Raw genomic sequence first — 27,271 nt, forward strand, 5'->3', positions numbered from 1 at the left:
TTTCCTGCTTCCGCGTGTACATTTATAAGTGCCTCTTTCCTGACCCAAGAGCTCCTTCAACAAGCTAATTACACCCTAAATTCCGATGGAAGAGTATCAATATATTTTACAACTTTTATAAATAATTGGCTGAAGTACCATTCTTCGCCCGGGCTATTGTTAAAATAAACTCACTTAAATAATTAAAATGCTTGGAAGATGTGAGTTCTTCACTGTAGTGAAAATCTTGATTGTGATATTCAAACTTGTGACTTATACCAAGAAAATGGGTGCGATCCGTTCCTCCAAAACGTTGGTAATCACCTACAAGACGATATGGCGTCTCAACCCAGAAATGAAGAGGCCAAAATGAAACAGATCGTTTTACAGTTTTAACAAACGTTGTGTCCTAGCATAAAATTTGAAAAAAATCATCTTCAAAAAATTTTCAAATATTTCGAAAATTTGTGTTTTGTGTGCTTTTTAGTCAATTTGCAGCATCTTTTGATTTTTCGAAAATTTTGAAAAATTTCAAATTGCTTTCAACATTTTCCCTCCCCGAAATAGTCTCTGCCATATTCGGTCTCTGCAGGACTCGGTCTCTGGACCACACGTTCTCTGCTGGACTCGATCTATGCCCCCAACCAACCAACCAACCAAAAAGCTAAGGTCGGAGTCCTGCGCAAGCGTAAGACATCGTCCCCTGTTCTCTGCCACACACGGGCTCTGTCGGACTCGGTCCCTGCCTCACCCGGTCTTTGCAGAGACGGCCCGCAGAGACCGCGACATACAGTTACCGTATCGTGCAGAGATCATGTGCTTCAGAGTCAAGGAACGGTAGATACCAGGTCCAGCAGAGACCAGTTCCGGTAGGGTACGGGTGGGGAGAATTTTGAGAATTTTTTTCAAATTTTTAAACATTTACAAAAAATCAAAAAATGCTGGAAATTGTCCAAAAAGCGCACAAAACCAAAAAATTGACAAATTTCATCTTAAATTTTTTCAAATATTTCGAAAATTTTGCGTTTTGTGCGCTTTTTAGTTAATTTGCAGCATTTTTTTATTTTTCGAAAGTTTTGAAAAATTCATTTTTTTTTTTCAAAATTGACCCTACTCGATCCCTACCAGAAATAGTTTCTGCCACATATGGTATCTGCCAGGCTCGTTCTCCGCCTGAATTATCTGCGCCTCTCCCTGTCCTTGCAGGACTCGGTCTCTGGCCCACATGTTCTCTTCCGGACTCGGTCTGTAACCCACCCGGTCTCTACATCACGTGGTCTTTGCAGAGACGGCCCGTAGAGACCGTGTCATACAGAGACCGTGTGCGTCAGAGACAAGGTACGGAATAGACCGGGTCCGGCAGAGACCGGTTCAGGCATGGGTCGTGTAGGAATAATTTTGAAAAAAAAAAAAAAAAAAATCAAATTTTACAAAACTGACAAAAAATCAGAAATTCTGGAAATTGTCGAAAAAGCACATAAAAATTGGAAAATTCCATCCTCCAAATATTTTCACAAAATTTGGAAAATTTTTGGTTTTGTTCGCATGTTAGACAATTCGTAGCATTCTTTGATTTTTTGAAAATTTTGAAAAATTTCAAATTTCTTTAAAATTTTCCCTACCCGATCCCTACAAGAAATAGTCTGTCACATTCGGTATCAGCCACACTCGGTCCCCGCGTGAATCGGTTTGTGCCTCACACGTTCTCTGCCGGACTCGGTTTGTGCCCACCTGGTCTCTGCCTCACTCGTGCTCTGTTGGACTCGGTCTCTGCCTCACTCTTTCTTTGCAGAGACGGCCTGTAGAGATCGCGTCATACAGAGACCGAATCGTGCAGAAACCGAGTCCGGCAGAGCCCGCCTCCTTCAGAGACCGGATCGGCAGACATCGGTTCTGGCAGGGATCCGTTGGAAAGAATTTTGAAAAAAGATTCGAATTTTTCAAAGAATTAAAAAATGCCGAAAATTGTCCATAAAGGGCACAAACTAAAAAAAATTGAAAAATTTCAACTGCAAAATTTTCAAAATATTTCAAATTCTTTTGGTCTTGTGCGCTTTTTAGACAACTTGAAGCCTTTTTTGATTTTTCGAAAATGTTTAAAAAAATTCAAAATTCTCCCTACCTGATGCCTACCAGAACCGGTGTCTGCTATACTCGGTCTCTGCCGGACTCAGTGTCTGACTCACCTGGTCTCTGCCGGACTCGGTCTCTGCTTCAGTCTTTCTTTGCAGAGACGTCAAAGAACGGGTCATATAGAGACCGGATCGTGCAGAGACCAAGTCCGGTTTGTCAGGGAGAGGATTCAGCAAAGACCGGATCGGCAGACACCGGTTCTGGCAGGGAATGATTGGGGAGAATTTTGAAAAATAAATTCAAATTTTAAAAAAATGTTGCAAATTGACCAAAAAGCGCATAAAACCAAACAAATTTGAAAAATTTCAACTTCAAAATTTTTAAAAATATTTGGAAGATTTTTTGTTTTGTGCGCTTTTTGGACAATTCCCAGCATTTTTTGATTTTTTGAAAATTTCGAAAAATTTGATTTTTTTTTCAAAATTCTCCCCACCCGATCCGTGCCAAAACGGTCTCTGCCATACCCCGCCTCTGAGTAATCCGGTCTCTATGACCCTGTCTCTGCAAAGACCGCGTTCGTCAGAGATCGGTTCCGGTAGGGTCTCTGCACAATCTGTCTCTGTATGGCCCGATATCTGATGGGCAGTCTGTGCAAACACTGGGTCCGGTAGAGCTCGGGTGAGGCAGAGATCGATTCCGGCAGAGACCGGGTGAGGCATAGACCGGGTGTGGCAGGGAGAATATTGAAAAAAATCAAATATTTTGAAAATGTTTTGTTTTGTACGCTTTCTAGATAGTTTCCAGCATTTTTTATTTTTTTAAAATTTTGAATTTTTTTTCAAAATTCTCCCCACACTATCCCTGCCACACCGTCTCTGCCTCACCGGGCTTCTGCCGGACTCGGTCTCTGCCGTACTCTATCTCTGATGGATCCGTCTCTGCCGGACTTGGTCTCTGCACGATTCAGTTTCTGTATGACCCGGTATCTCTTCAAAGACCGGGTCCGGCAGAGCTCCGCTAACAGGACTAATTTTTCATTGGTATCACAAAAGCAATGCTGTATACAAATGGAAAAGCAAGAGAGCACTAGCTGTTTTATCACATAATTCTTATGTGTATCAGATGCATAAACTTCTGGGAATATGTCTTGAACAAATGTTAATTTTTATCAAATGAGGCACACACTACTATTTCATTCATATGTTATATTGAGCATTACAGTTACAGTTCCTGAAACCCCAATTTTCTTCACTTATAACAAAAATAACCAATGAGAAGAATGGATATAAAGTAATAAATAAATTTCTAAATTTCAAAGATTTCTAGTGATGAGTAAACAATCATGACAAAGAATTGTACAAACAGTAACATCAATATACACACAATCATAATCAACAACTTTTAAATTTTCTTCAGATTATGCAGCACTTATATTGTTCCAAGTGGATGATGATTTTGTGTCAGTTATTAACTTCAATCTTGGTGTGATTTCTTTGTGGCATATTCGATTCAATATGCAAGCACTTGTTATAATGCTTCTCACACAATCTTTTTTCCCATAAACATTATTATACTGTGTATTCATAACAGATATCTGAACGAAATTACGATAATTATTCTTCTATTCATATATCTTCTTGTGCGTGATGCCATGTGTGTATTAAAACTGATCTTGGAGCAAACTTGTCACCGCACGCCTCACATTCATACGGCTTCTCTCCCTTGTGAGTTCTCAAGTGAGATTTCAAATCACATGTTCGAGAAAACTTGTGACCACACTCCTCACATTCATATGGCTTCGCTCAAGTGTGGATTGTCATATGTGCATTTAAAATAGACTTTTTAACAAACTTGTGACAACACTCCTTACATTCAAACGGCTTCTCTCCCGTGAGTTCCTATATGCTTCTTTAAACCAAATCTTCGAACAAACTTGTGACCACACTCCTCGCATTCAAACGGCTTCTCTCCCATGAGTTCTCATATGTAACTTAAAATTATCTTTTCTAGCAAACTTGTGACCACACTCCTTACATTCAAACGGCTTCTCTCCCGTGTGAGTTCTCAGATGTGTATTTAAATCAGATCTTTGTGCAAACTTGTGACCACACTCCTTACATTCAAACGGCTTCTCTCCTGTGTGAGTTCTCATATGTATATTGAAAACAGATTTTATACTAAACCTGTGACCACACTCCTCACATTCAAACGGCTTCTCTCCCGTGTGAGTTCTCATATGTAACTTCAAAGCATATTTTCTAGCAAACTTGTGACCACACTCCTTACATTCAAACGGCTTCTCTCCCGTGTGAGCTCTTATATGCTGCTTTAAAACAGATCTTTGAGCAAACTTGTGATCACACTCCTTACATTCAAACGGCTTCTCTCCCGTGTGAGTTCTCAGATGTATATTTAAATCAGATCTTTGAGCAAACTTGTGACCACATTCCTTACATTCAAACGGCTTCTCTCCCGTGTGAGTTCTTATATGCTGCTTTAAAACAGATCTTTGAGCAAACTTGTGACCACACTCCTTACATTCAAACGGCTTCTCTCCTGTGTGAGTTCTCATGTGTATATTTAAATCAGATCTTTGAGCAAACTTGTGACCACACTCCTTACATTCAAACGGCTTCTCTCCCGTGTGAGTTCTCAGATGTGTATTTAAATCAGATCTTTGAGCAAACTTGTGACCACATTCCTTACATTCAAACGGCTTCTCTCCCGTGTGAGTTCTTATATGCTGCTTTAAAACAGATCTTCGAGCAAACTTGTGACCACACTCCTTACATTCAAACGGCTTCTCTCCTGTGTGAGTTCTCATATGTGTATTTAAATCAGATCTTTGAGCAAACTTGTGACCACACTCCTTACATTCAAACGGCTTCTCTCCCGTGTGAGTTCTCAGATGTGTATTTAAATCAGATCTTTGAGCAAACTTGTGACCACATTCCTTACATTCAAACGGCTTCTCTCCCGTGTGAGTTCTTATATGCTGCTTTAAAACAGATCTTCGAGCAAACTTGTGACCACACTCCTTACATTCAAACGGCTTCTCTCCCGTGTGAGTTCTTATATGCTGCTTTAAAACAGATCTTCGAGCAAACTTATGACCACACTCCTTACATTCAAACGGCTTCTCTCCCGTGTGAGTTCTCAGATGTGTATTTAAATCAGATCTTTGAGCAAACTTGTGACCACATTCCTTACATTCAAACGGCTTCTCTCCCGTGTGAGTTCTCAGATGTGTATTTAAATCAGATCTTTGAGCAAACTTGTGACCACACTCCTTACATTCAAACGGCTTCTCTCCCGTGTGAGTTCTCAGATGTGTATTTAAATCAGATCTTTGAGCAAACTTGTGACCACACTCCTCACTTTCATAGGGCACCTCTCCCGTGGGATTTCTTATTTCGTATTTATTTAAAGTTGATGGAACAAACTTATAACAATGCTCCTCACTTCCCAATGGCTTCTCTGTCGAGCAAGCCTTCGCATGTGTAATTAATTCAGATTTGTCAAGATATGTAAGACCACATTCCTTACATTTATATATTTTATCTGCAGAGTGAATTCCTATGTGTTTAATCAAATTAGACATTTTAGAACACTTGTAACCACCATCCTCACATTCATATGGTTTGACATCCATGTGACTTCTCATGTGTGCCTACAGATTACGTCTTCCAGCTAACTTACAACCACAATTTTCACATTCATGTCATTTTTCTCTCACATGTGTCATCATATGTACAACAAGACTGCTCTGAAATGTAAACTTCCAACCACAAACATGACACTTACATAACTTGTTTCTAATATATTTGGAGGAACCAGAATTTGTGCATGAGACACATATCACATTTAATGCTTAAATTAATTTGTTTAACATAGTTCATGCTGGTTGATCGATTACTGTCATGACCACTACACTGGTACAGTTTTTGACCACAGTGTACCTTACTATGAATACTGTTGCTTTGACTGCATTTAACACCAAACTCTCTGCCACTGTGCATTAACCTGATACCCTTTAGTCCTTGACAATATTCCTCATGCTTCTCCAAATACAATGGGCTTGAATATGTAGTACCACATCCAACATATCAGAACACACCTACAAAGAAGGACAGTATCAACAGCTTGTCAAAGGAACATCTCCTGTGGCTACCAAATTATAGTTATATGACACCTATCAACGAGTACCACCTTCTGTTAGCCTTCCAGAGTTAGGTGGTGGTCATAATGAGTACCATTGGTTTGCACAGAGCTCAGCCAAGATTTTAAATTAATTACTTTTTCTGAGGTGTAATTTAAATTCTTCTCTTTAGATATTATAATTATTTATGCTAAAAAACAATGTGGGACACATATAATTTACTTACTGAATTATTTTAAATCAAATGTAGTTAGAAGCTAACTCATTTCCTAATTCATACTCGTAGCCGTGAGAACCTGAAATTTCATACACACGTTCCATTTTAAATCGCTGCTTCGACAAGCTTTCTCTTTCCAAATGGAAATTTAATATGCCAGTTTGTCTCCACGTACCGGTAAATAGCTAGACCTGGCTTTTAAAATATAGTAGGAAAGTTCTTAAGCAATAAATGCGTCTGTTTCACGGTTTCTTACTGTTCAGGGATCATTTTTATTACCGTCATATGGTCTGCTGTTGTTTAATCACCTGCCTTCTAGGAAGTGGTGACCGACTAACCTTGGACTACATGACAGTGACGTCAGACAACTCCCAACGGATTATCCTGACATAGTGTACACAGCAATATGACGCACTGTTCGGAAAAGCGTTGTCCATCATGCACTGCCTGCTGACATGTTTGAAAGCTATACTTTAAGAATGAGACCTAGTATTACAAATATGGGTATCTACGATGCTCTAAACCTCTCCACGGGAGAAACATTCCTTGTAATCCAATCACATCTTAGCCAGTATCCTGATTTACCGCGGAGTTTATACAACGACAATAATAATAATAATTAAAAGCAATAACGCTACGAAGCCTGTGGTTAGGACTGCTGCTTCATATTCGGGAGATAGAGAGTTCAAAATTCGGCCCGTAAACCAGTCATCCTAACCGAAAGATTTCATGGTTTTCCTCCGTCCCTATTATCAAATTCAAAGGCAGGACCTTAAATTAGATCACAATCGGTTATTTCCATATTATTTCAACCTCATTATTCACTAATAATCGTATTATTTGATGCTATGCACATAGCCTAAGTTACTAACAGCCGCCTTCAATAAATCAATTCAAATACAAACAAAAGCAACGCAATTCTACTGTCTCCAGTCTCCACATTCAAATTCACGATAACATTAATCCCTATGATTTAATAGGAATTTAAATAAATCTACAAGGTTTGCCACAGTGATGTGACACGAACTATTATCGTCTCGATCACTGGACCAGTGACTGAGTAAGAACCTTTCCTCACTCCTTCCCCTTGTATACCTGAATATGGAAGAAGATACAGTTCCTGAAACAGATAATTATAATATTCACAATAATAGCAATGCTTATAGATTGAAATGTTGGACATTAACGAACGAAAAAATAATGAAACAGTTGCAGGATACGAAATGAGGGAACATAAAGGCGAAGAATTTTTTTGGGAACAACTGGGAATAATATATTAAGATTTTAATAAAAGCTATCAAAATAAACGACCAGAACATTTGCAAAGAATGCCTGGAAATCAACAGTCTGCTCCATTAATGTCGGCCTAAATGGATGGGAAAAAAGTGTCACGGACATCCAAGACGACAATGGGAGGACCATTTTAAAATTTTACAGAACAGGTCGACAGCTTATTTGACGCCGACCAGTGAAAAATAAAGTTTTTCGGATGCTCACTTTTAATTGTCTCCGATTATCTGAGTAAATAATGACATTTGCCGATTTATAAATAACTTGCAAATAATTATGGATTAAATATACTATCATTTTATCATAAACACACCACGCCTCCGCATTCTGTGCTTGAAAATACTCGTAAGAATTTCACTTCTTGTTGGAATAAGACCACCAACTGATAAATATTGTTGAATTGTCTACAGTTTTTGTTCAAGCCCCTGGGTAAAAAGACATACTTACATTTTTCTAATAAACTGCTGTTACCTTTACCAATAGATTACATAGCATGTAATTTTATCATGACTAACAACATATTACGCTCAAAACAGCTAAAGATAAAACAAAGCAATATAAGAGTAAAAGTAACACCTTATTAACAAGTAAAAAAAAGGTATTCACACAATCAAGTTCAAACTTAACTTCTTCATAACATAGTTAGAAAGCATTAGACTGAGCATTATAAAGTGAACATATCGACTGAAAAGTAAAATAATCTGCGCTATTGGGTCCGCGTAGAGAGTTCACTCAAGCACACGAACATGTCATATCATTGAATCCAAAGTTGGCTGCACTTGACTTTCAAACACTAACCTAAACTACAAGAAACACTGCTCCATGCAATTAGCATTAATTGTGACTTACTTTCAAAGCCTTCGTTACATATTGTCTTCAATAAACAAAACACAGATCTCAGACTGATAATGTTGATAAAAGGTGACTGTAAAATCTTCAGAGAAACACCAGAAAATACACTTCTGCAAACAAACCTTCACAACACCGCCGTTCAAACTCGCCATCTTTCTCCGGAGTAAAGTACCAACATAACCAACCTAATAACGCAAGATTTAAAACAAAAAGATCTATACATTTGTTAACAGCAGATGAGAGCATGCCTATTTTTCCCACCTACGACATTTTATATTTGTGTTCCCAAAGTCATCCCTCAATTCCAAACAATCCAGGAAGCAACCCGTTATCGCTTCTGTGAGACACTAAATTTCATATGCACATGAAACAAGAGGTACAATTATAGTACTTAATATTATATTTTTTTTTTCATTTCTAGACAGTATACAGCAGAAAAAGTTTCTGAACTTCATGCTAGCAAGTATTCCCAGAACTTAATCTGCTCTTCAGCTTGTGAATGTAATTCCGATTTCCTGCCGTCGATCGCGGATATTTGGACTGTCACATTTTCGAAGAATGTAGCATTTCATACACAACAAAACAACAATCACGTCCATAGGTACAAAAATTATATCAGAGGCAATTCCAATCCTGTGTAACAAACTCCCCCGTTACACTTGAGTCAAGGTCACCATTGTTACTAGCCTGCCTCTCACACCAGTTGCGTAAAAGCAGTGCAGCGTTGCGTCTTTGGAACATCTTGCATTAGCTTACTTTAAATTATGATTCTGGTGAGGAGACATAATCATATGCTTAGCTTTCTCTGCGTTTACTTCTAGACCAGCGTCCTTAATAGCCTTTCGTGAAGCAGAGTCAAGATAATGCCCAACAATTAACATTTGTTTTCTCTGTCAGTGAGAATGGGGTTATGAAACGGTATTCCCAACTGCGTGAAGAAATCAATTTATAAATTTTAAGCACACTCACAAACATTTGCTGGATTATCGGTATCAGAATAATGGACTGGTTACTTTTCGGAAAGTGGGTAGGGTACGTGTGAATCATGCCGCTTCTAAAACTGTGTCACTTTATTTCATTGTCTTCAGCGTACTACCTGTCATCTTGTTCCGGAACGGCGTACGTTACAAATTACTGTAGTCCGTTACGTGAAGATGGGAGGTGATGATAGGCCTCTAACATAAAAATGAGGAAATGTTTTCTCATCTTTCACGCGAACTAGAAACACACACAGCGGAAGTCCAAAACAGGGTTGGCCAATTTGACAGTCGATTATAACCAGAGTTCAGGCAAAGAAACAAACGCAATCATTCATCTCTGACTTTGCATTGTGCTCTGGGTTGCGACATCATACAGGAGGTCAAAGGCTTCGATACTAAAATTTTGCTTGCATTTCTCATGTCACATGAGTGTTGCATGCCACGACCATCTCATACAGGCAATTGTCGTCTCACGTGATCGAATGAGGGCTATAATTGCTGATCTTCGGATACCGAAAATTTTACGCGCGGAGAATTCTCCGAATGCTGACTGAGAAACTGAAACAGTAGTGGACGTACATTGGCGACAGTAGGCTAGGGACCCACTGGCGCGACTAGCCGCGTGCGGCGTGTCGAGTGTTGTCGCGCGCGGCTAGTCGCGCCAGTGGGTCCCTAGCCAAATTTTCAACGAAATATCTTTGCCCGTTATGGAAAATAAATTAGGTGGTATTGATTTTCAGCTCACCTTCATAGCCTATTTGTTTAACCACACAACATTTATAACATCGCATCACAGAATTAATTTCCTTATACTTCGCTGAATATTCATCCCTTCAAAATATGCTATGAGTTTCAGTTACAGATCTCAATAAGGTCAATGTTTTATGTCATCTACTCATACAGATTTGTATTTTACACGATCATTGTCTTGAATTAAATCAAGAAGACCCATAAGTTGAGCTTCATATAAAATACGGGTTTAGACTATTAACATAAATAAGTTTTACCCAACTGTTCGGACAGAACTTCAATATAAATTTCTATATTCGACATGTAATTTTGGAGATAAAACAAGAGGACCACAGAACACGACCTGCCCATTTTCTGAGGAAGTTGGAGTCAGTACTTAGGCCACCCATAGTACATAATATGAGCGAGACATTTATAACATCCTTTTAACCAAAACACAGATCATCCGTGGTAGAGTGGTTGATTATAACACAGGAAAAACAGAAAGCAGAATCACGACAAAGTATTTTGCATGTCCTAACCAAAGTTTTGAAATTGTACTTTCTGCAAATGAACAATCATAACATTTGTTCTGTAGTTTCTGTCCCATTATCCAACTACCAGCCAGCCACCAGCGTAACTTCGGCTGAGCTATCATTCCATCCGATACGAGCACGCAATGACTGAGCTTGCCGTCTAATTATTTCCGCTCATATGAGTAGACACGCATTAGACACCAACCAGTTTAGACTCGCCGTTAATTTTTAGTCAATTAGTGTTAAAGAAACGCGGTGGAATTTTTGGACTGGGGAATCAGTCCATAAAGAGACACAAGGCTTCTTTCACAGGGTTAACATCGCAAACTGCGACTACTACACTCAAAAACTCCTTAAAACAATTTTATAACAATCATAAAACCAGCTCACATGACCTGAAAAGTTGACCACAATAAACAACTTCTTTGTCAAAAAAGTCATTGCAGCATTATCTTTACAAATCGCACTGAAAGTACAAAATTCATGAAAACTCCTTTTCGGAGGTTTCCTAGTCTTTTTGAAATGTGCATTTATGAGCAGTGAGTGACCAGCCCACTGCCTCTGCACAATTTCTACTCAATCCAGATTTGTCTGCTAGAGCAGCGTTTCTCAACCTATGGTACACGTACCGCTGGTGGTACGCGAACTAAGTAAGAAAATAAAAAGATATTATTAACATAAATAAGTTTTCCCTGAACGCATTTGGATAGTGGTACATTAATGTGTTAAATCAGAATATGTGTTACGCCAGCGAAAAAGGGTGAGAACCCTTATGCTAGAGCCATCTAGTACAGAATCAGGAGACACATGGGTGAGAAATGCCCGCTGAATTTTGTTTACGAAACACCTCGTTCATGCTCGTAAGGTTCTTTTACATGCTGTAAAGCTTTACTTCCACGCCGAATGAAGAGCTGTATGCTTCGGATTTTTAATAATCCATCGACCTCGGCCTGGTTTGAACCCGCGAAACTTGGGTCCAGTGGCGAGCACGCTAACCACTAGTCCACCGATGGCAACATTTACAACGCCTACCTCAGCGTTTTGTCTGGCGATAGTGAGATAAAACCACGATCAGTCTGTCAAAACAGCTTGTAGAAGAGTCGAGATTTAAACCTTGTACCTTCATAAAAAGACAAGTTTTTAACGTTACAGCTAGCTAACACTCATTAGTTTTAATACGTAGCAATGAGTGTCAGAATTTATGCCAAGAACATGTGCACTTTGTCTCCTAGACAGATGTTTGTCACATGCAATCCAAAGTTTTCACAACATATTTTTTAAGGAATAAATACGTCATCGTAATTTGTGGATTGTTTTTAAGTACATGGTCACGTATATCCGTTAATTATGTGGCAGAGTTCAGACAACGGAAACCAACCGAAGCTTGCGCAAAGTTCAATGAAGTAAAATAATGTAGCGTGTTTAGTCACTCTGTCATCAGACCAGAACGTTGGGTCACTGAATTCTGCGACTACGGGTCAGAATGTACCAGACGTTGAAAAGAAACATACGGACATCGCCTTCACAGAGAGACCGATAACATTAGAAATATATACAGAGTGATTCAAAATTTTAGTACAATAATTAAGGAAGAGGTTAGTGAGATCTGGAGTATTTAGAAGTTTTTTTTCAGATTAACTATCGTTTCAGAGTTACTTCTTTGGATAATTTCGCTTTAATTAATGTGATAATAAATCTTTACAAAATTTAAAGAATTATATTTAATGTGTCAGTTGATTTCTTTGTTTTCAAAAAGGGGAAAAATTCTGCCCTTTGTAGCATCCTTCAGTAATCATTTTAGATAACTTCTTTTTGAGTACTGATATTTTCGTGTGGTGATGTCACTGATGTTGCTGTGCGAGTCTGATAACTGTGTTTCAACTGTCTGTCACTCTCAAATAGCGAAGAATCTAAAAAAAAATAGTTTCTCTGTACCAAATTATCTCCCCAACAGCCTTCTTAATTATTGCACCAGAGTTTTAAATCACCCTGTATTATGAAGGATCGTCCATGACTAGCAAAAAATCAAGACAGACGAATGCAAAAATGTTGGCTTTTTGTAAAAATTCTCTCCCATTCTCATTGTATTTAAATAAAAAGTTCCTTGGATATTTTCCATCATCTAAATTAATAAAATACACAATAAAATTGAAACGACGTTTCGGAGATGGGGCTCTATCTCCGTCTTCAGGTACCCACTCTGTTGGGCCCAATAGATAGAGCCAATCCTTATCTCCGGAGATAATTTTATTGTGTATTTTATTATTTTATACGATGGAAAATATCCAAGGAACTTTTTATTTAAATAACTCACCATCGTCACGAACTTTTAGATCTGAGACTCATTGTATTTATTTATCCAAAATGTCGAACAGTAAATTTGTAACTGGGGTGGGTATGAAGGTCGTATCATCACTGGCACTTGCGAAGCTAATGGTCAAACTCTTGTAAATGACGTCATGATGACAGGTCGGTCACATTCCAATGCAGTAGCGTAACTGAATGTGTTGTAATAAAAAAATACACTTTACAACGATTCTGATGTCATGCTTCGAAAGTGGAAAGAGTGAATGGATTGAACCACATTCTTACAAAATTCCGTTACATGTAAAGAAGCCCAACAAACACGTGCTTTATCCTTTTTGAATTTCAATGTGAAGTAAGAGAATAAAAGATAAAATGTTTAATTTCGGTCAGAACTCACAGAGCCTGCTTTCGTATTGCACAGATCACCAGTTCTACAAATCTTAAGTCGTTAATGCCACGTTATGTAATGTAGATTTAAAATCCAACTAGAAAATACAATTTAGCTCATCGGTTATCGTTCTGAGCTAGTCAAAACATTAAGCAGAACTGAATCAGATCCTTTAGTATTTGCAGTTGTAAAACTATTAAAATTGTTTCTAATATTATCATCCTCATTATTATTAATTATTTCGGAATACACCGTTAGTTACGTACAAATTCTGTCTGTGTAAAATTTGTTAAATATAACTCCAATATTTTGCACCGTCGCTATATTTGTAACTTAAACCTGTAAAAAAATTACTGCGTTAATAACTTTTAGGATTTTTTATAGCTTACCTAGATGTACAATTTCATCTCTTAGGTCCAAGTATTCTACGCGGCTTCTTATTTTTAAATGGAAATATTAAATGAATTATACTTAGGAATCTGACAGTCGATCAGGTAATCAAAGAATTTCCCCGTGTTTCTTGGAATCCATAAGTTCATTACTGTACTCACTACAGCCAGCCACTGGTCCCTGTCCTGTCCCAGAATCCAGTCACAACTCCGGTAATTTTCCTTAAGACCCATTCGAATATTATCATCCAATTTACGCTTAGGTTTTCAGAATGGTTTCTTCCCTTCAGGCTTCCCAATCAAAATTTTAAACGCATTTCTTCATGATCGCTACATTCCACACGCACTTATCTTCTTGATCAATGGAAATATATTAATAAATCACACCGAATTTTCTCGATTTAAGACGCACTTTTCCGCATTTTAACATTTCTGAATTTGGAGTGCATCTTACATTTGATGTTGTCTACGAATCGATGTCGAGAAATTATATTGTAAGCTAAAGCACGTGAAAAACCATGCCCACAGCACTAGTTATGGGGCAGTGAACACAAAGATAACAACAAAGATGATTCTGAAAGTATTAATTCAAAGAAGTTTCATGTCTGAATATTCAGTGCCTATTGCAATAAACGTAATTTCGTCTGAAAATCCATTACTAAATCAAATCTTGCAATCGATAGTGTCTTAATATCTAGGAAATAAGGTAATTCCATTTATGTTCTCAGAGAAATTCTACGTGTTGTTTGCAGAAAGGAGAAACAAACAGATACGTACCACATAGCACCAAGTTTCAGAGATTCAATTACAGTAGCCATTAGCTTTCTGCTTAGTTTAGCATAACAACGATGCATCTGTGATAAAAACAGCAACAACGACTGTGCTATATTTCACTACTGTGCTCTTGGTTATGCGTGTAGTGGCAAGCCTGTTTCAATTACACAGATCTAAAAAATACGCCGTCTTGAACGGAAAACAAGATTTAAATACAAGTATATCAAGGTTAGGTACACTGTTTACTTGTCAATACAAACCTGATTTCGGAGTATAACTTCTTATAGAAATATACTTAGGAGAAATGAACCGGATCTTGATCAGAAAAGTCTAATAGAAGGTTCTATCAGCGGCGTTACACTATCCAATACCAGAATATTACTACAATTACTGATGATGATAATAATGATTATGGAAGTTGCAAGCACCTCTGAAACGTCGATAAACTTCTACCAACCCATATGACACCCATATTCATACTCGTCGCCATAAAAACCTCAAATCTCACCATGCAATTGTAACTATACTCTCTCACTGCCCTCCCCCTTTGCTCCTTCGGCAAGAGAGAGTTATATCCCGAACTAGAGTCAGTGGGGAACAAGGATCACCTCAGGGTTGACGTGGTAATTTGTTTATATAAATCCAAAGAAACAACAAATTAAAGAACACAATATACCTTTGCTCTTCAAAATTAGATCCTCTGATACACAATTCCCTCAACAGAGACAACGGTTACTGGATGCGATTGTTTGGTTTAAAGGCTGAAGGCCCGCTGTCGACTGCCTCCACTGGCGTACTGCAAATGTCCTTGACCTACTTTCCAGATATCTCGCTAGTGTGGGACCCTCCACACATGATTGGCTGGCCAGTTCAAATTTGAATTCAAACAGTTAAGGGGTTCTGGACTGGTATACAAGATTTTGTTCGTTAGCATTGATCCTACGATGCCCCATGGCATTTGGACACATTTCCCTTCTGCATGGGACAGATGTCCCACCAATTGTAACAATAACCATGGGCAAAAGGGGCCGATGCTGATCCCACGGTATTAAACGCATTGGCTGTTTCACCACATATAAGGTTCAAATTTCTGTCGTTACTCATAATGCTTGTAACATTGCTAGTTCTAACATTAGATATGAAGAGCAGAATACTTGTTTGCAATGCAACCGCCATGTCTTTATCTTACGTTAAACAGAGAATTCCTGTATCAAAGTTCTGTATTTTTCGAAAATCTTTTATCACACATTACATGTAGCGCTAGTGTCGACCCAGCCTCAAAAGTTTCTTCGTCCGCCATATTGATATTACCGATTGTAGATAATTTAAACACGTGATTTTAGGGTAATCGCTAATGGCAAGATGTTACATCAATTTTAATCGAAATCAGTAAAGCCGTTCTGGAGTTTAATCTTGCGGACGGACAGACATTTCGTGAATATCGTTTAAAGATCGTACAAGAACGTAGTGAATTAATTTACTTCTGAAACCACATACTTTTGAGGCGCGTAAATGGATTTAGAAATACAAGTAGGACACATTGTCCTGTCTTAAAATTATCTTAGTATTAACAGAATTTACTACCAATACAATATTATCTAAGAATCAATTCAATTTATTTTTAACATGCTGATTCAGCAACTACAGAAGCCAATTACTTATACAGCACGTTAAGATAAAATACATAAAGCAATTAAACGTGAAAAACCAAGATAATACAAATAATCAATCTACACATCTTATCGTATCCAGGTGTCCTCAGAAAAGACGGATGTTTTTTGCCAAAAATGTCCAGATATCTGCAATTATCATTTGCAGCAATGACACACCTAGGTGAAGGACTGTGTTTTGACGCAGTGATCACATTGAAAGTAGAAAATCTTTTCATTTGCCTTGTGCGCACATAAATTCCGACAACGTCCATGATGGAACTGCAAATTATTTCGTCACTGACAACATTAATAAGAAATAAAACATCGAGATCTCGTGGTCCGGAATAAAGTGTTCCAAAATATAAACGAGTTAAGATTAAATCAATAATTACGTAAAATACCAAGCTGAAAAAACTATTGTGATGTTTATGTTGGTAATAAAATAATAATAAATTACATGATGCATTTTGGACTCGAGTTAACTCATATATCCAACCACTTTCTGGGGTCTCGGGTTCGATTCCCGGCGGTGCCCGAATTTATAACTTGTGTTGGGCAAGGCCGTGGTCTAGGCAACACGGAGTTTTCCTCCGTGGCATCCCAACAATTACTCCATTCACACACAGAAGAAGGTAATGGCAAACCACTTCTGGATCATCTGCCAAGAACGTATATGAACAGGTCCCAGTCCGAGAAAAGGATGGAAGGTTCCTGTTCATATGGACCTGTCGTCAGATAGAACACTAAATAAAATAAATAAAATAAACGTGCTTCGCCGGCGTTTCGACATTTAAAGGGGTTCTGGAACATGTTCATCGTACATAAGAGCATCTTTCATTCATTTAACAAACTGGCCAAGATATCAGCGTACTTCCCGACATCTTGATTTCACAGCACATTCCTCAACTCGACAATTTAACAGTGCTCCTATTATCCATTATGAAACATTACATACATCAACGAGACCGGAAGTGACGTGGGTCCCAACCACACCTTCCCAACAGAAAGAAGCATCTATGTGAAGCATTTAGTTGCATTACAACTCCAATTACTTGTATTGAGAAACTCATACAGAATCAGAAAGTTGAAGGATTGGGGCCGTTTGGAAAACTGGCGAAAAAAGATAATAATATTAAAGTGGATTTTATAGAAATAGTAATCAATACTGTGGAACGTATACATCTGGCTCAGTATGAGGTCCGGTGGCGGGATCTTGTGAACAAGATGATAAAATTTTGGTTCCATAAAAGGCGTGGAGTTCTTTGAGTAGCTGAGAGACTAATGATTTCACTGAGAAACTCAGTTACTGGAAAGAAATTCGAACCAGGGTCATCTTTAATACGAAGAACAAAGAGCCAACCCAACTACTCTACTGTGAGGTTCGGCAAACAATGTAGACATTTGACAAATTTCCGTTTCATCGCGTACAAGATAATTAATTTGTGCTAGCTTAAGAGTTACACTTGTAGCAATGCATCTTCGAGTTTCGTTGACTGTTACAAATACACACATTTAGACCGACAAGCCGCGGTATGAGGGGAGAGGGGAAGTGGCTTTACTCCCACCTTGCTCATTCCATCTTCCACAATCCCTCTTACTGTGACGTAGCCCAGGCTTGGATATACATATTTTGCGTCCTGTAATCGATTCTGAATATTATTCCGACAAAATTTTACGTGCGTAGTTACAAAATTTTGTTTCGTACACTTCCTGTGCGTAACTTTGTCGGCGATTTAAGTTGCACAACCGATCACTGATTGAAAAATCACAATTTACCTCGAAAAATCGTACAGAATACATTTATTAGTCGATGGCAATGGCCGAACGTTAAAAGCTGCACATGGTTTTAGTTAATTCAAACGCAGAGTTGTATTTGACATAGCCGTAAAGTACGAACACCAATATTTTGTCCATATAGAGGTCTAAATTTACTTATTTAATTAATATGCTCTCGAATAAAACAAGTAAAATATTTACTTCATCTTCAGCGGTTCTTTTAAAACTCAAAACCACTGAAGAAACTTCAGATTCATGGCCATGATTTTACCCGACAGGGGAGGATGTCAGAAGTTGGCAACAGTCTTTAGGCCGTCCGTTGCTGTTCAATTGGCCCTAATTCGAAAACTGTCGCTCTTGGAGACAGCTAAAACGTCTAAATTTTCTGTCATACTCGACTGGGGCCTTCCAGACGCGGCTTGATGATTCAGCAAGTTGCCCCCGGCAAGGATGCAGTCCGCAGAACATATAACAGCTTGGTGAGGGTTGAGACGAAATAAATGCAGCTAAGGGATCGAACCACGAACCTACAGTGCTTAAAACAGGACCGAAACATATTTACCAAATAATCCGTGAATCTTAACCGTGCGTAACCTTTAGCTTATGATCCCATGTCTGTCTGTCTGTCTGTCTGTTTGTCGCGTATTTGATCACACTGTTACAAAAATGACCTTGGAGCACATCGTTGCAACAATGTAAAAGTAAAGTTTGTCCCACTATACACCATGTAGGCACTTGGGGGAGAGGAGGTATAGCTCATCTCTTCCTTGACCTCGGCACTAGATGGGGGCGAGTGGTCAGCATCACGCCCCGGCCGGCTTTACCCCCGGTACCCATTGTAGAGGAGGCTGGGTGGGCTCCAGAGCCGGTCTGGACGCAGAGGCTAGAGGAAAAATCCTCTGCCCCCGTCAGAGATCGAACCCCGGTCGTCCAGCCCGTAGCTAGTCACTATACTGACTGAGCTATCCCGGCTCATTGTTGCAACAATGTAAACTGATTTAATACCAGTTTTGCCTTTGATATAATTGTTGCATTTATTGTCTTGAATTCCCTGCTGACGTCGCCAAAACACCTTCGAAATTTCAATGTACTCAAAAGAGTACATCTTTCCTATCTTGTTTAGAAAATGCTTTCTAACTGCCTACATTTAACCTGGAATGTTAGGATGGTTTCAGGATGAAAATGAAGAGTTTGTAGCCTATTTTAAAATTTTTCAAATGTGTAACTTAATGCAATGTAAAATAATAGTTTATGCCGAGGAGAGCTGACGTAACCCTCTGACGGTATTTGGTGCCCGGGCCGACGTTTAAACAGGTGACGTTCCAAATACGTAGCATGGTATCTGACCACTCAATAGCGACTTCTTCACGATCGTACACCAAAGATATGTTTGCTTTCTTCATAGAACACGTACACAAAGGAATAAAATGTGCGAATTACAGTCACTGCATCGCTAAGAGTGTAGTGACGTTATCAGACCGATAAACGCTGCTATGTGCATGACTACTTTGACCTTCAATATAAGCTTTATTGTCTTCCCGCAGAGAACACGCCGTCCCACACGATAACAAGTAAGAGTTAAATGAAGTCTGCCTGCACTTGTATTCAAACAATAGCGAACCACATTAATTGTGCAACAGTTTAAACAATTCCTTTAACAAACAATAAAACCACGAGCTACTTTTCCGTGATGAAAGAATGTATGCTTTTTGGCTTCCTACATACGTAGTTCTCACAATTCAACACCGAAAGTTGTTCTGCTTCAATATTGAAAAATACTGAATTGGAATTCTGGCATCAAACGATTTGTTCTTGTATGTCTAAATGTTTAATTTTTCCGTTACAATCTCATAGCGGCATGGAAAAGCAGCGAAAGACCATAAATGATGCAGAAATTACAAGTATCAAGTGTCGTTTGTCAGTTGCGTCTTTTAGGCTATATTCTGACTATCCCGAAGATAAAGACGGTACGTTCCTCCGAAATCTAAAATCTAAGAAGGTTCAGGCGCATATTCTGGTAAAAGCACTGGATTAAACGTTTTCTTAAAGAAGGAAATTTCTTCAAAACCAGCATTGGAGATGCAGGTAGGTTAGGTAGAGATAATTGTAAATTTCTTACCCCCTAACCGTAAAAGAATAACAAACAGTTTTTCTTATCAATCTCACTGACAGTTACTAAACAATTGAAATTTATAGCAATAAGACACTCAATAAATTTGACATTTATTCTAAGCTTACTTTTCACTTTCAAATAAAATATAATAAACATGTTTTGCAATTGTTTCGAAAGATAATGACAGCTTTATTTCAGTCTGTATTTTGGCCAGAGACGGGAGAATAACATGGAGTTGTAGGTAAATCTATAACGGCAAAGTCAAAATTTTCTTCGCTGTGATTGGTTTAGAGCAGTCACGGACAAACTGCAAGTACCCCGGGGCTTACTTATTATGTTAGTTATTTCTAGCAGTAGTAAGAAATTAAAGTCAAAATCGGGACTAGTGTAATGATTAATTACAAATATTTACATCTTAAAAACATAAAATATCTTAATACGTACATTACGTATCAAACAGATTTAGTCGTGAATTAAATAATGTGTTAAAAGCGTAAAATTTTACTTATGCTGGCCAGATAAAAGGATACTGTCTATTCGCAATTACGTGTATAAATTCTCGAACTACGTGGTACAATACGAACTATATTTACATCGACAAATTGATTTGTTGGCGATTTTATTAGAACTTCACAATTTAAAAACGTACTTTTTGAAAATTCTTTCTTACTATTATGTAAGCTTCAATTGTGGAAACTCTAATTAAAAAATAACTTAAAATGATTTCCCTTCAGTATGCTTAGTACTTAAAGAACACGTCGCAATCCAATTAAAGCAGTCTACTATAAGGCTCAGTCTAATTTAATTCTTAGTTCCTTAAACTGTTAAATGTTTCTTATACAAATCAATTTGTAACAAAGCTATGTATATCAATCTGATTCTGTACTTTAAAAACTGGTTTTTCGTCATAGTAATGGCATGAACTGATAATTCTGTTCTACCTATCTTATCGATACTTCTGTTATCACTTTCCTGAGAGAATGACGCTTCAAAATCGATTGCTGATCATGCAATAGTTCGATTTATATGAATGATGCGTCACTGGATAAGCAAACATTGGCACGTCCTTTCACTGACACATCTGGGCTCGTGGTTCTGAGTTTATTGAACGACGAAATAGCAATGACGTCAGTGGAAGGTAATACGAAGTATGATAAACCAGCTTACCACTTAAGATAATAATTTAATTTAATTAAGTTCCTTATTTATTTACGTACTAACTAAACAGCCCAAAGGCCAATAACAAAGTAAATACGAGTTGAGAGAGAGAGAGAGAGAGAGAGAGAGAGAGAAGAAACAAACAAGATACTAAATCAGGGCAATTTCTATCTTATGAATGATAACAATTCTAGCCAAAGTTAGGAGTAAGAGGTGAGTAAGAAAAATAACGTTTATTTATAAAGAACAAAATTAATAAGTCGGAAAATACCACACTAATTTAAAATAATGTGACAGAGACATTATGCTTTTTTAAATACATCAAAGTTCCACCAAACAAAATCAGCAACTGATGCACATCTAGCAAAATGGCAAATTTTTAATTTGAACTTAGAAAAATTTCTGAAAAATGAATTAAGGGCTCCAGAAGACCGTTTCCAAAAAGGAAGGACACATTTTAAATCAAAGGCGAAGTTGAATAAGTAAAAGCATTATGATATAAAAAATAGTGTTTTCACATACTTTCGTTTTAGAATCTGAATTTATTGATTAGTAGACTGAGAATAATTCAATATTTGTGTCTTGTAAATGAACGAACCTCGTCTGTTAGTTGAGAGGGGTAATAAAGTACAAAGTTATTAAACATCTGATAGCTTTCTATTTATTTTTAAATGCTCTCTGTGGGCAAATTGTATAGTTCACTACCGAGCTCTAAAACGTTAAATGAATATCTAAAATAAATAGATAAAATTAGAACATTTTTGAAAGAAAAACGTCAAGTTATATAGCTTTATATGAACCTGTTCGCGATAATAAGTTCGTATAATTTTTGTAAATTTATAAGAAGTTTCAATGATTTATCCTCATATGTAATCCTGTGGCAAACGGACATTAAACGTTCAGAAAGTTTGGTTTTCACGTAACATTGAATACTGACCAGCATGATATGATAAACAAAAGAATTTTCAAATTCCTGTATTGACCATTTTTACCCTGCAGTACAGCAGAATGAAAGCCACATACCTAATATGTCCATTAAGAGTAAATAAAATCAATAGTTTCACTTAAAATTTTACGCAGGTCTAATTTCATATTACACAGTCATCACGTATGCTGTAGTTAGAAATAAGAATTTATATCACATCATATAATAATCACAAGCAATACGGAATGATAATTTGTATTCCATTAAACAGCCTTTGTACAGAGTCAATCAAAGTACCACTGTTCTTTAATCATTGCCTCATGGATCAGAGACAGCAAGAAAATTTGCTTTAAATTTGTTTTTGTTTTCCAAGACCAGGAAATGAGACAAAGCAACAGCACAGCAATGTCGAAACCACGCCCATCTGGAAGAGTTATTCACCGTACAACAGGGCCATGGACTGAAAATTATTTACGGTTTTGTGATAATAGTTCATTCATTATTCCAATATCATGTTCGGCATTTGTCATAGTCGGATGTACACATGATCATCCCGATGATGAAGGCAGCAGTACCAAAGTACACTGCACAGCGACCAAGAAGATAACCATCTTCATGTTACAATCGACTGAAATCGAGATCAGAAAAAAGATGGACTTTCTCAGTTTTGTAAACACATACGTATGTCTACGTTAAAGGTTATACAGAGTGTTCGAAAAGACACGCAACTTATTCCGGACCGGAGATAGGGATTAGCTCTATCTAGTGGGCCCAACTGTGTAGGAACCTGAAGACGGAGATAGAGTCCCATCTCCGAAACGTCGCTTTACGTTTTATACTTTATATTTTACTAGACGATGGATAATATCCAAGGAAATTTTTATTCAAAAGATGTGATACTGTCGATTTGTTTTGGCACAGAAAAATCGGAGAATGTGTCTTTAAGCTCATTCTATCAAGTTAAGTAAGAACGAGATGATGGGCAGTGTTCGACAATGGACACTCGTTGCGCTTGTGAAAAAGACATCCTCGCACTTCGACTGCTGAAAGACAAATGACGGACTGGCGCGAGCAGATTACGACACGATTTGAGTGGTCTTCGTACGGGTATCTGACCCGACACAAGCCATATTAATGTTATCTTGGCGGAAGAAATTGTGAAGATATATACAGATGCAATTTTATGTTAAAGCCCAATTATCATGACCATAATGGCCATGGAGACCACAGCCTTCTAACCAGTGCATACAGGACATCTTCCTTTTGCATCAAAGCCAAAAACACGTACAGACTTCCTTTCATGATACGATTTTCTGATATGACGCTGAACAGATGGACAGAATACTTTTGGTATACAATCTAAAATTCACAAAAATACATAAACAATAGGCCAGGATTTTACAGTATGCCTCGAAACAAATTTGACAGTTTAATTTGTTTTAAAACTTCACTTTTTACGTAAGAAAGGACTCTCCTTCTCTCTAAAATAGTATTTTGTGACATCTGTCAACTCTCACAAAATGAAGGGTAAGTTTTAAGCCTTGTCTTGACGTAATCCATTAGCAGACATGCAGCAGACTGTCTAATTGGAAAAAATATCGAGTGTTTTGAGAGTCAGACTTACTCAACATGCCTCGGCTGATTCAGACGTAAGATAAAAATGTTAATTTACAAATTATCACAATGGTGATCTCACAGAACAACTAATTAACTCAATGGAGCAGAGTCCTTCTTGATAAGCAGTTGCTCAACTAGACAAGAAATTTCCCACCTTTTATGGAACCCATTGGTTCATTACCATGTTCATAACAGTCCACCACAGGTTCCTGTCCTGAGCCAGATGAATCCAGTCCACGTCGTCAATTTTGTATTTGTGTAAGATCCATTTTAACGTCAATCTTGTATGCATTAATCTCATCTCCTTGCGTGCAACATGCTCCGCCCATCTCAACGTCCTTGATTTGATCACACTAATAGTATTATATAAAGAGAAATTATGAAGCACATTACGAAATTTTCTGCGATCTTCTGTCATTTCCACTCTTTTGAATCCAAATATTCCCTTCAACCCACTGTTTTTAAACACCCTCAAATTGTATTTCACCATCAGCCATACTAAACAGGTACAATAATATGGCGAGATTTCAGGTTCTCATGGCGGCTATTATGAAGATGTCAGTCTTGTCGCCGTGAAGTGTGGCAGAAGTTTGCCGACGTTTCAGAGGCGATTTATGCCCCAATCATCTTCAGCCTCTATATAGTACAGACGGGAAGGCAAAAAGATTCTGAACTACATGAAAGCAATCATTCTCCAAATTGAATTTGCTCTCTGTTTCTTAGCATCGTGTGAATGGTATTCTGATTTGTTGTTTTGGTTTCAAGATATTTAAAGTTTACCGCCTTTTCAAATGATTTACAGACTTCCCTTATCGTGTAATACGATACGTAATAAACGTTTCCACGAACCAAAAACCGTAACTTGTTTTATGGTCACACTGTTGGTGCCCCGACTTACACCCGTAGACCTTTTCTGACTGGAGACAGTTAAATGTTCCTTCCGTCAACTTCAGACATGTTTCATCACACACACGCCCATTACCAACATTAGCACCTACCTGGAAGATAAGATTGCTGATAAGAATATATGTTGTCCACCACCGATTTATTACGGTGCTGTGGTTACAAGGACCTCTAAGACCGTACATGCTACCCCATCGCCCAGCCAGACAAACATTGTCCTCGACATTACCATTTTACCACTACCCAAACATCATTATGATTCATAACAAATCTTTGGAATGTTAAATTAAAAATAAACCAATATTACAGTAGTCTGAGGATGATATAAATAAGTTATACATATTTTATTCTGCAAGCTTTTCTTTTTCCGCGCAAGTTAAAATGCAGTGTTATCTTACTATAAAAATTTCTGATTCCTCGTATCTACTATAAAAATTTGTGATTCCCCGTTGTCGTCAAAAAATGAAGTCATCAACAATGTCAACTTATGTTTGTTTATACTCGGCATTGTTGTGTTCCACAACAATGCCGAGTACAACACAACAATCTATCTTCTTCTCTTTACTATAAAAAAATTTGTGATTCCCCGTTGTCGTCAACCAATTTGTCGTCAAGTTTAATGTCGCCGAGTTTAATGTCTTACTTAAGATTTTAAAACGCAACCAACCCCCCCCCCCCCCGAAGGAGGGGTTGGTCAAGTGTTTTAACCCTCCATTCGGGGGGTTTAATTTAGTTTCTTACACAAGATTTTAAAACGCAACCAACCCCCCCGAAGGGGTTGGTTGCTTTTTAAAAACTTGACCAGCCCCTCCGAGGAACTCCGAAAGGAGCGTTCTGCCCTAGTATTATAAAAATTTGTGATTCCTCGTTGTCGTCAATAAATTACGTCATCAACAATGCCGAGTATAAACAAACTCGGCATTGTTGTGGAACACGACAATGCCGAGTACAACACAACAATGTCGAGTACAACACAACAATGCCGAGTACAACACAACAATGCCGAGTTTAGTGTCTTACTCAAGATTTTAAAACGCAACCAACCCCCCCGAAAGGGGGTTGGTTGCTTTTTAAACACTTGATCAAGCACCCCGAAAAAGGGGGTTGGTCAAGTATTTTAACCCTCCATTCGAGGGGGTTTAGTTTAGTTTCTTACACAAGATTTTAAAACGCAACCACCCCCCCCCCCCCGAAAGGGTTCGTTGCTTTTTAAAAACTTGACCAACCCCTCCGAGGAGCTCCGAAAGGAGCGTTCTGCCCTAGTAGTTAAAATTAACCATCCTACCTAACTTCGTGCTGTTTCCAGTTTGATACACGTACTAATTAATAATTGCTACGGTACTGTTGTTATTTTTAGCGTTGGTGTGTTCCTTTGAAAACTGCGTAAATTAAATAAGCACTTCAAGTACAGTGAAACGAGCGTAAAATGGAACTGTGTATTTATAGCACGAATTCTCTGTTCTCAAGAATAGAGCACAAAAAGCAACGTTCAGTTAATTAGTCAAAAGTAGTTCAATGGGGAAAAAAGTAAAACTATTGGCCCTGCATTTCATTCATGGAAATTATCTCAGAATTAATGTAAAAAATTTTACTGGTGTTAGAAGAAAAAGTACCACAGAAAAATTTAGAAACGAAAGAAAATTTAGAATATTTTCCATTTTGTAACACGGTACTGCCCACATAAAGCACGAATTTAAATCATAAGTACGCACACAGAACAGAATGCCTACTGTGCAACATTTTTAAATCGAGTTTTTGATAAAAGGGAAAATGAAAAAAATAGTTAGGCCCCCTGTGATTCCATTTTAGACTCATTTGATTAATCAAAAATTTACAAAATTACGGTTCTTTCCCTGTATTTTTTACTGAAAAGTTCTCAAGATCCATTAAAATAAAAAGCTGACAAACGGAGGCTAAGCTAATATCTTTTTAAATAACACCGAAACGCTCCTATTTATTCTAATCTTGACTCATGTGTAACAGTACTTTAAAATAAATAAAAATGCGTGTGATTGCCTGCCCAAGCAGACCTCGGTCATAAATTTGTGGCTTCATCTCTGACCCGGTACTCGGCTTGTATCGGAGTGAACGTAATTTAGTTCTTAGTAGAAACTGTCTGTATGGAACAGTGACAACAGTACAATGGGGCACGGAAATATTTGATCGTGCAGCAATACATCGCCGCACATCAGAATTCGATCGTAGGGTGTTAAAAATAACAACTGAGACAGGCTGGTACAATAATAATACATGACGAATCTAGGCCTTACCTTCTGTATAAGCAAGGGAGCTCCGAAATCCTTGCCTCCTTGCAGACGAAACCCCCACGGAGAAGCGTCGAATCGAGATAATTTAACGCTAATTAATTGCGCCATACTTTAAATAGAATTCAAACACTAATTATATATCAGCAACTTATGCAATCAATTTTTTCTAGTATCGAAATCGAAGTTA

The 27,271-nt window shown here is 37.9% G+C and overlaps 2 protein-coding genes across 26 annotated transcripts in view; both read right to left on the reverse strand.

The window, feature by feature from the left end:
* Zasp52 (Z band alternatively spliced PDZ-motif protein 52) overlaps window positions 1–27,228 on the reverse strand; it is a 113,284-nt gene extending 86,056 nt beyond the window's left edge. For all 21 annotated transcript variants that reach the window (XM_087349873.1, XM_022061570.2, XM_022061568.2 and 18 more), the window contains exon 1: window positions 27,088–27,228. In XM_087349873.1, the coding sequence (XP_087205999.1) occupies window positions 27,088–27,192 (105 nt within the window). In that variant the 5' untranslated portion in view covers window positions 27,193–27,228. The remainder of the gene's footprint in view (window positions 1–27,087) is intronic.
* LOC110828660 (uncharacterized) lies at window positions 3,035–27,220 on the reverse strand. 5 transcript variants are annotated; one of them, XM_022061580.2, is made up of 3 exons: window positions 8,568–8,952; window positions 7,524–7,548; window positions 3,035–6,169 (listed from the first exon to the last, which is right to left on the reverse strand). In XM_022061580.2, exon 3 carries the CDS (start codon window positions 5,714–5,716, stop codon window positions 4,007–4,009), a length of 1,710 nt encoding a protein of 569 aa, XP_021917272.2. In that variant the 5' UTR covers window positions 5,717–6,169; window positions 7,524–7,548; window positions 8,568–8,952; the 3' UTR covers window positions 3,035–4,006. The 5 variants fall into 5 exon arrangements, with proteins under 5 accessions (XP_021917272.2, XP_087206004.1, XP_087206005.1 ...); XM_087349878.1 differs by lacking the exons at window positions 7,524–7,548; window positions 8,568–8,952 and adding an exon at window positions 27,088–27,220; XM_087349879.1 differs by lacking the exons at window positions 7,524–7,548; window positions 8,568–8,952 and adding an exon at window positions 15,350–16,261.
* Window positions 27,229–27,271: the final 43 nt, after the last annotated feature.

This window comes from Zootermopsis nevadensis, unplaced genomic scaffold (genome assembly GCF_977971745.1).
Source record: "Zootermopsis nevadensis isolate Lab colony 2312 unplaced genomic scaffold, Znev_1.0 Znev_ptg000016l, whole genome shotgun sequence".
Taxonomy (NCBI): domain Eukaryota; kingdom Metazoa; phylum Arthropoda; class Insecta; order Blattodea; family Termopsidae; genus Zootermopsis; species Zootermopsis nevadensis.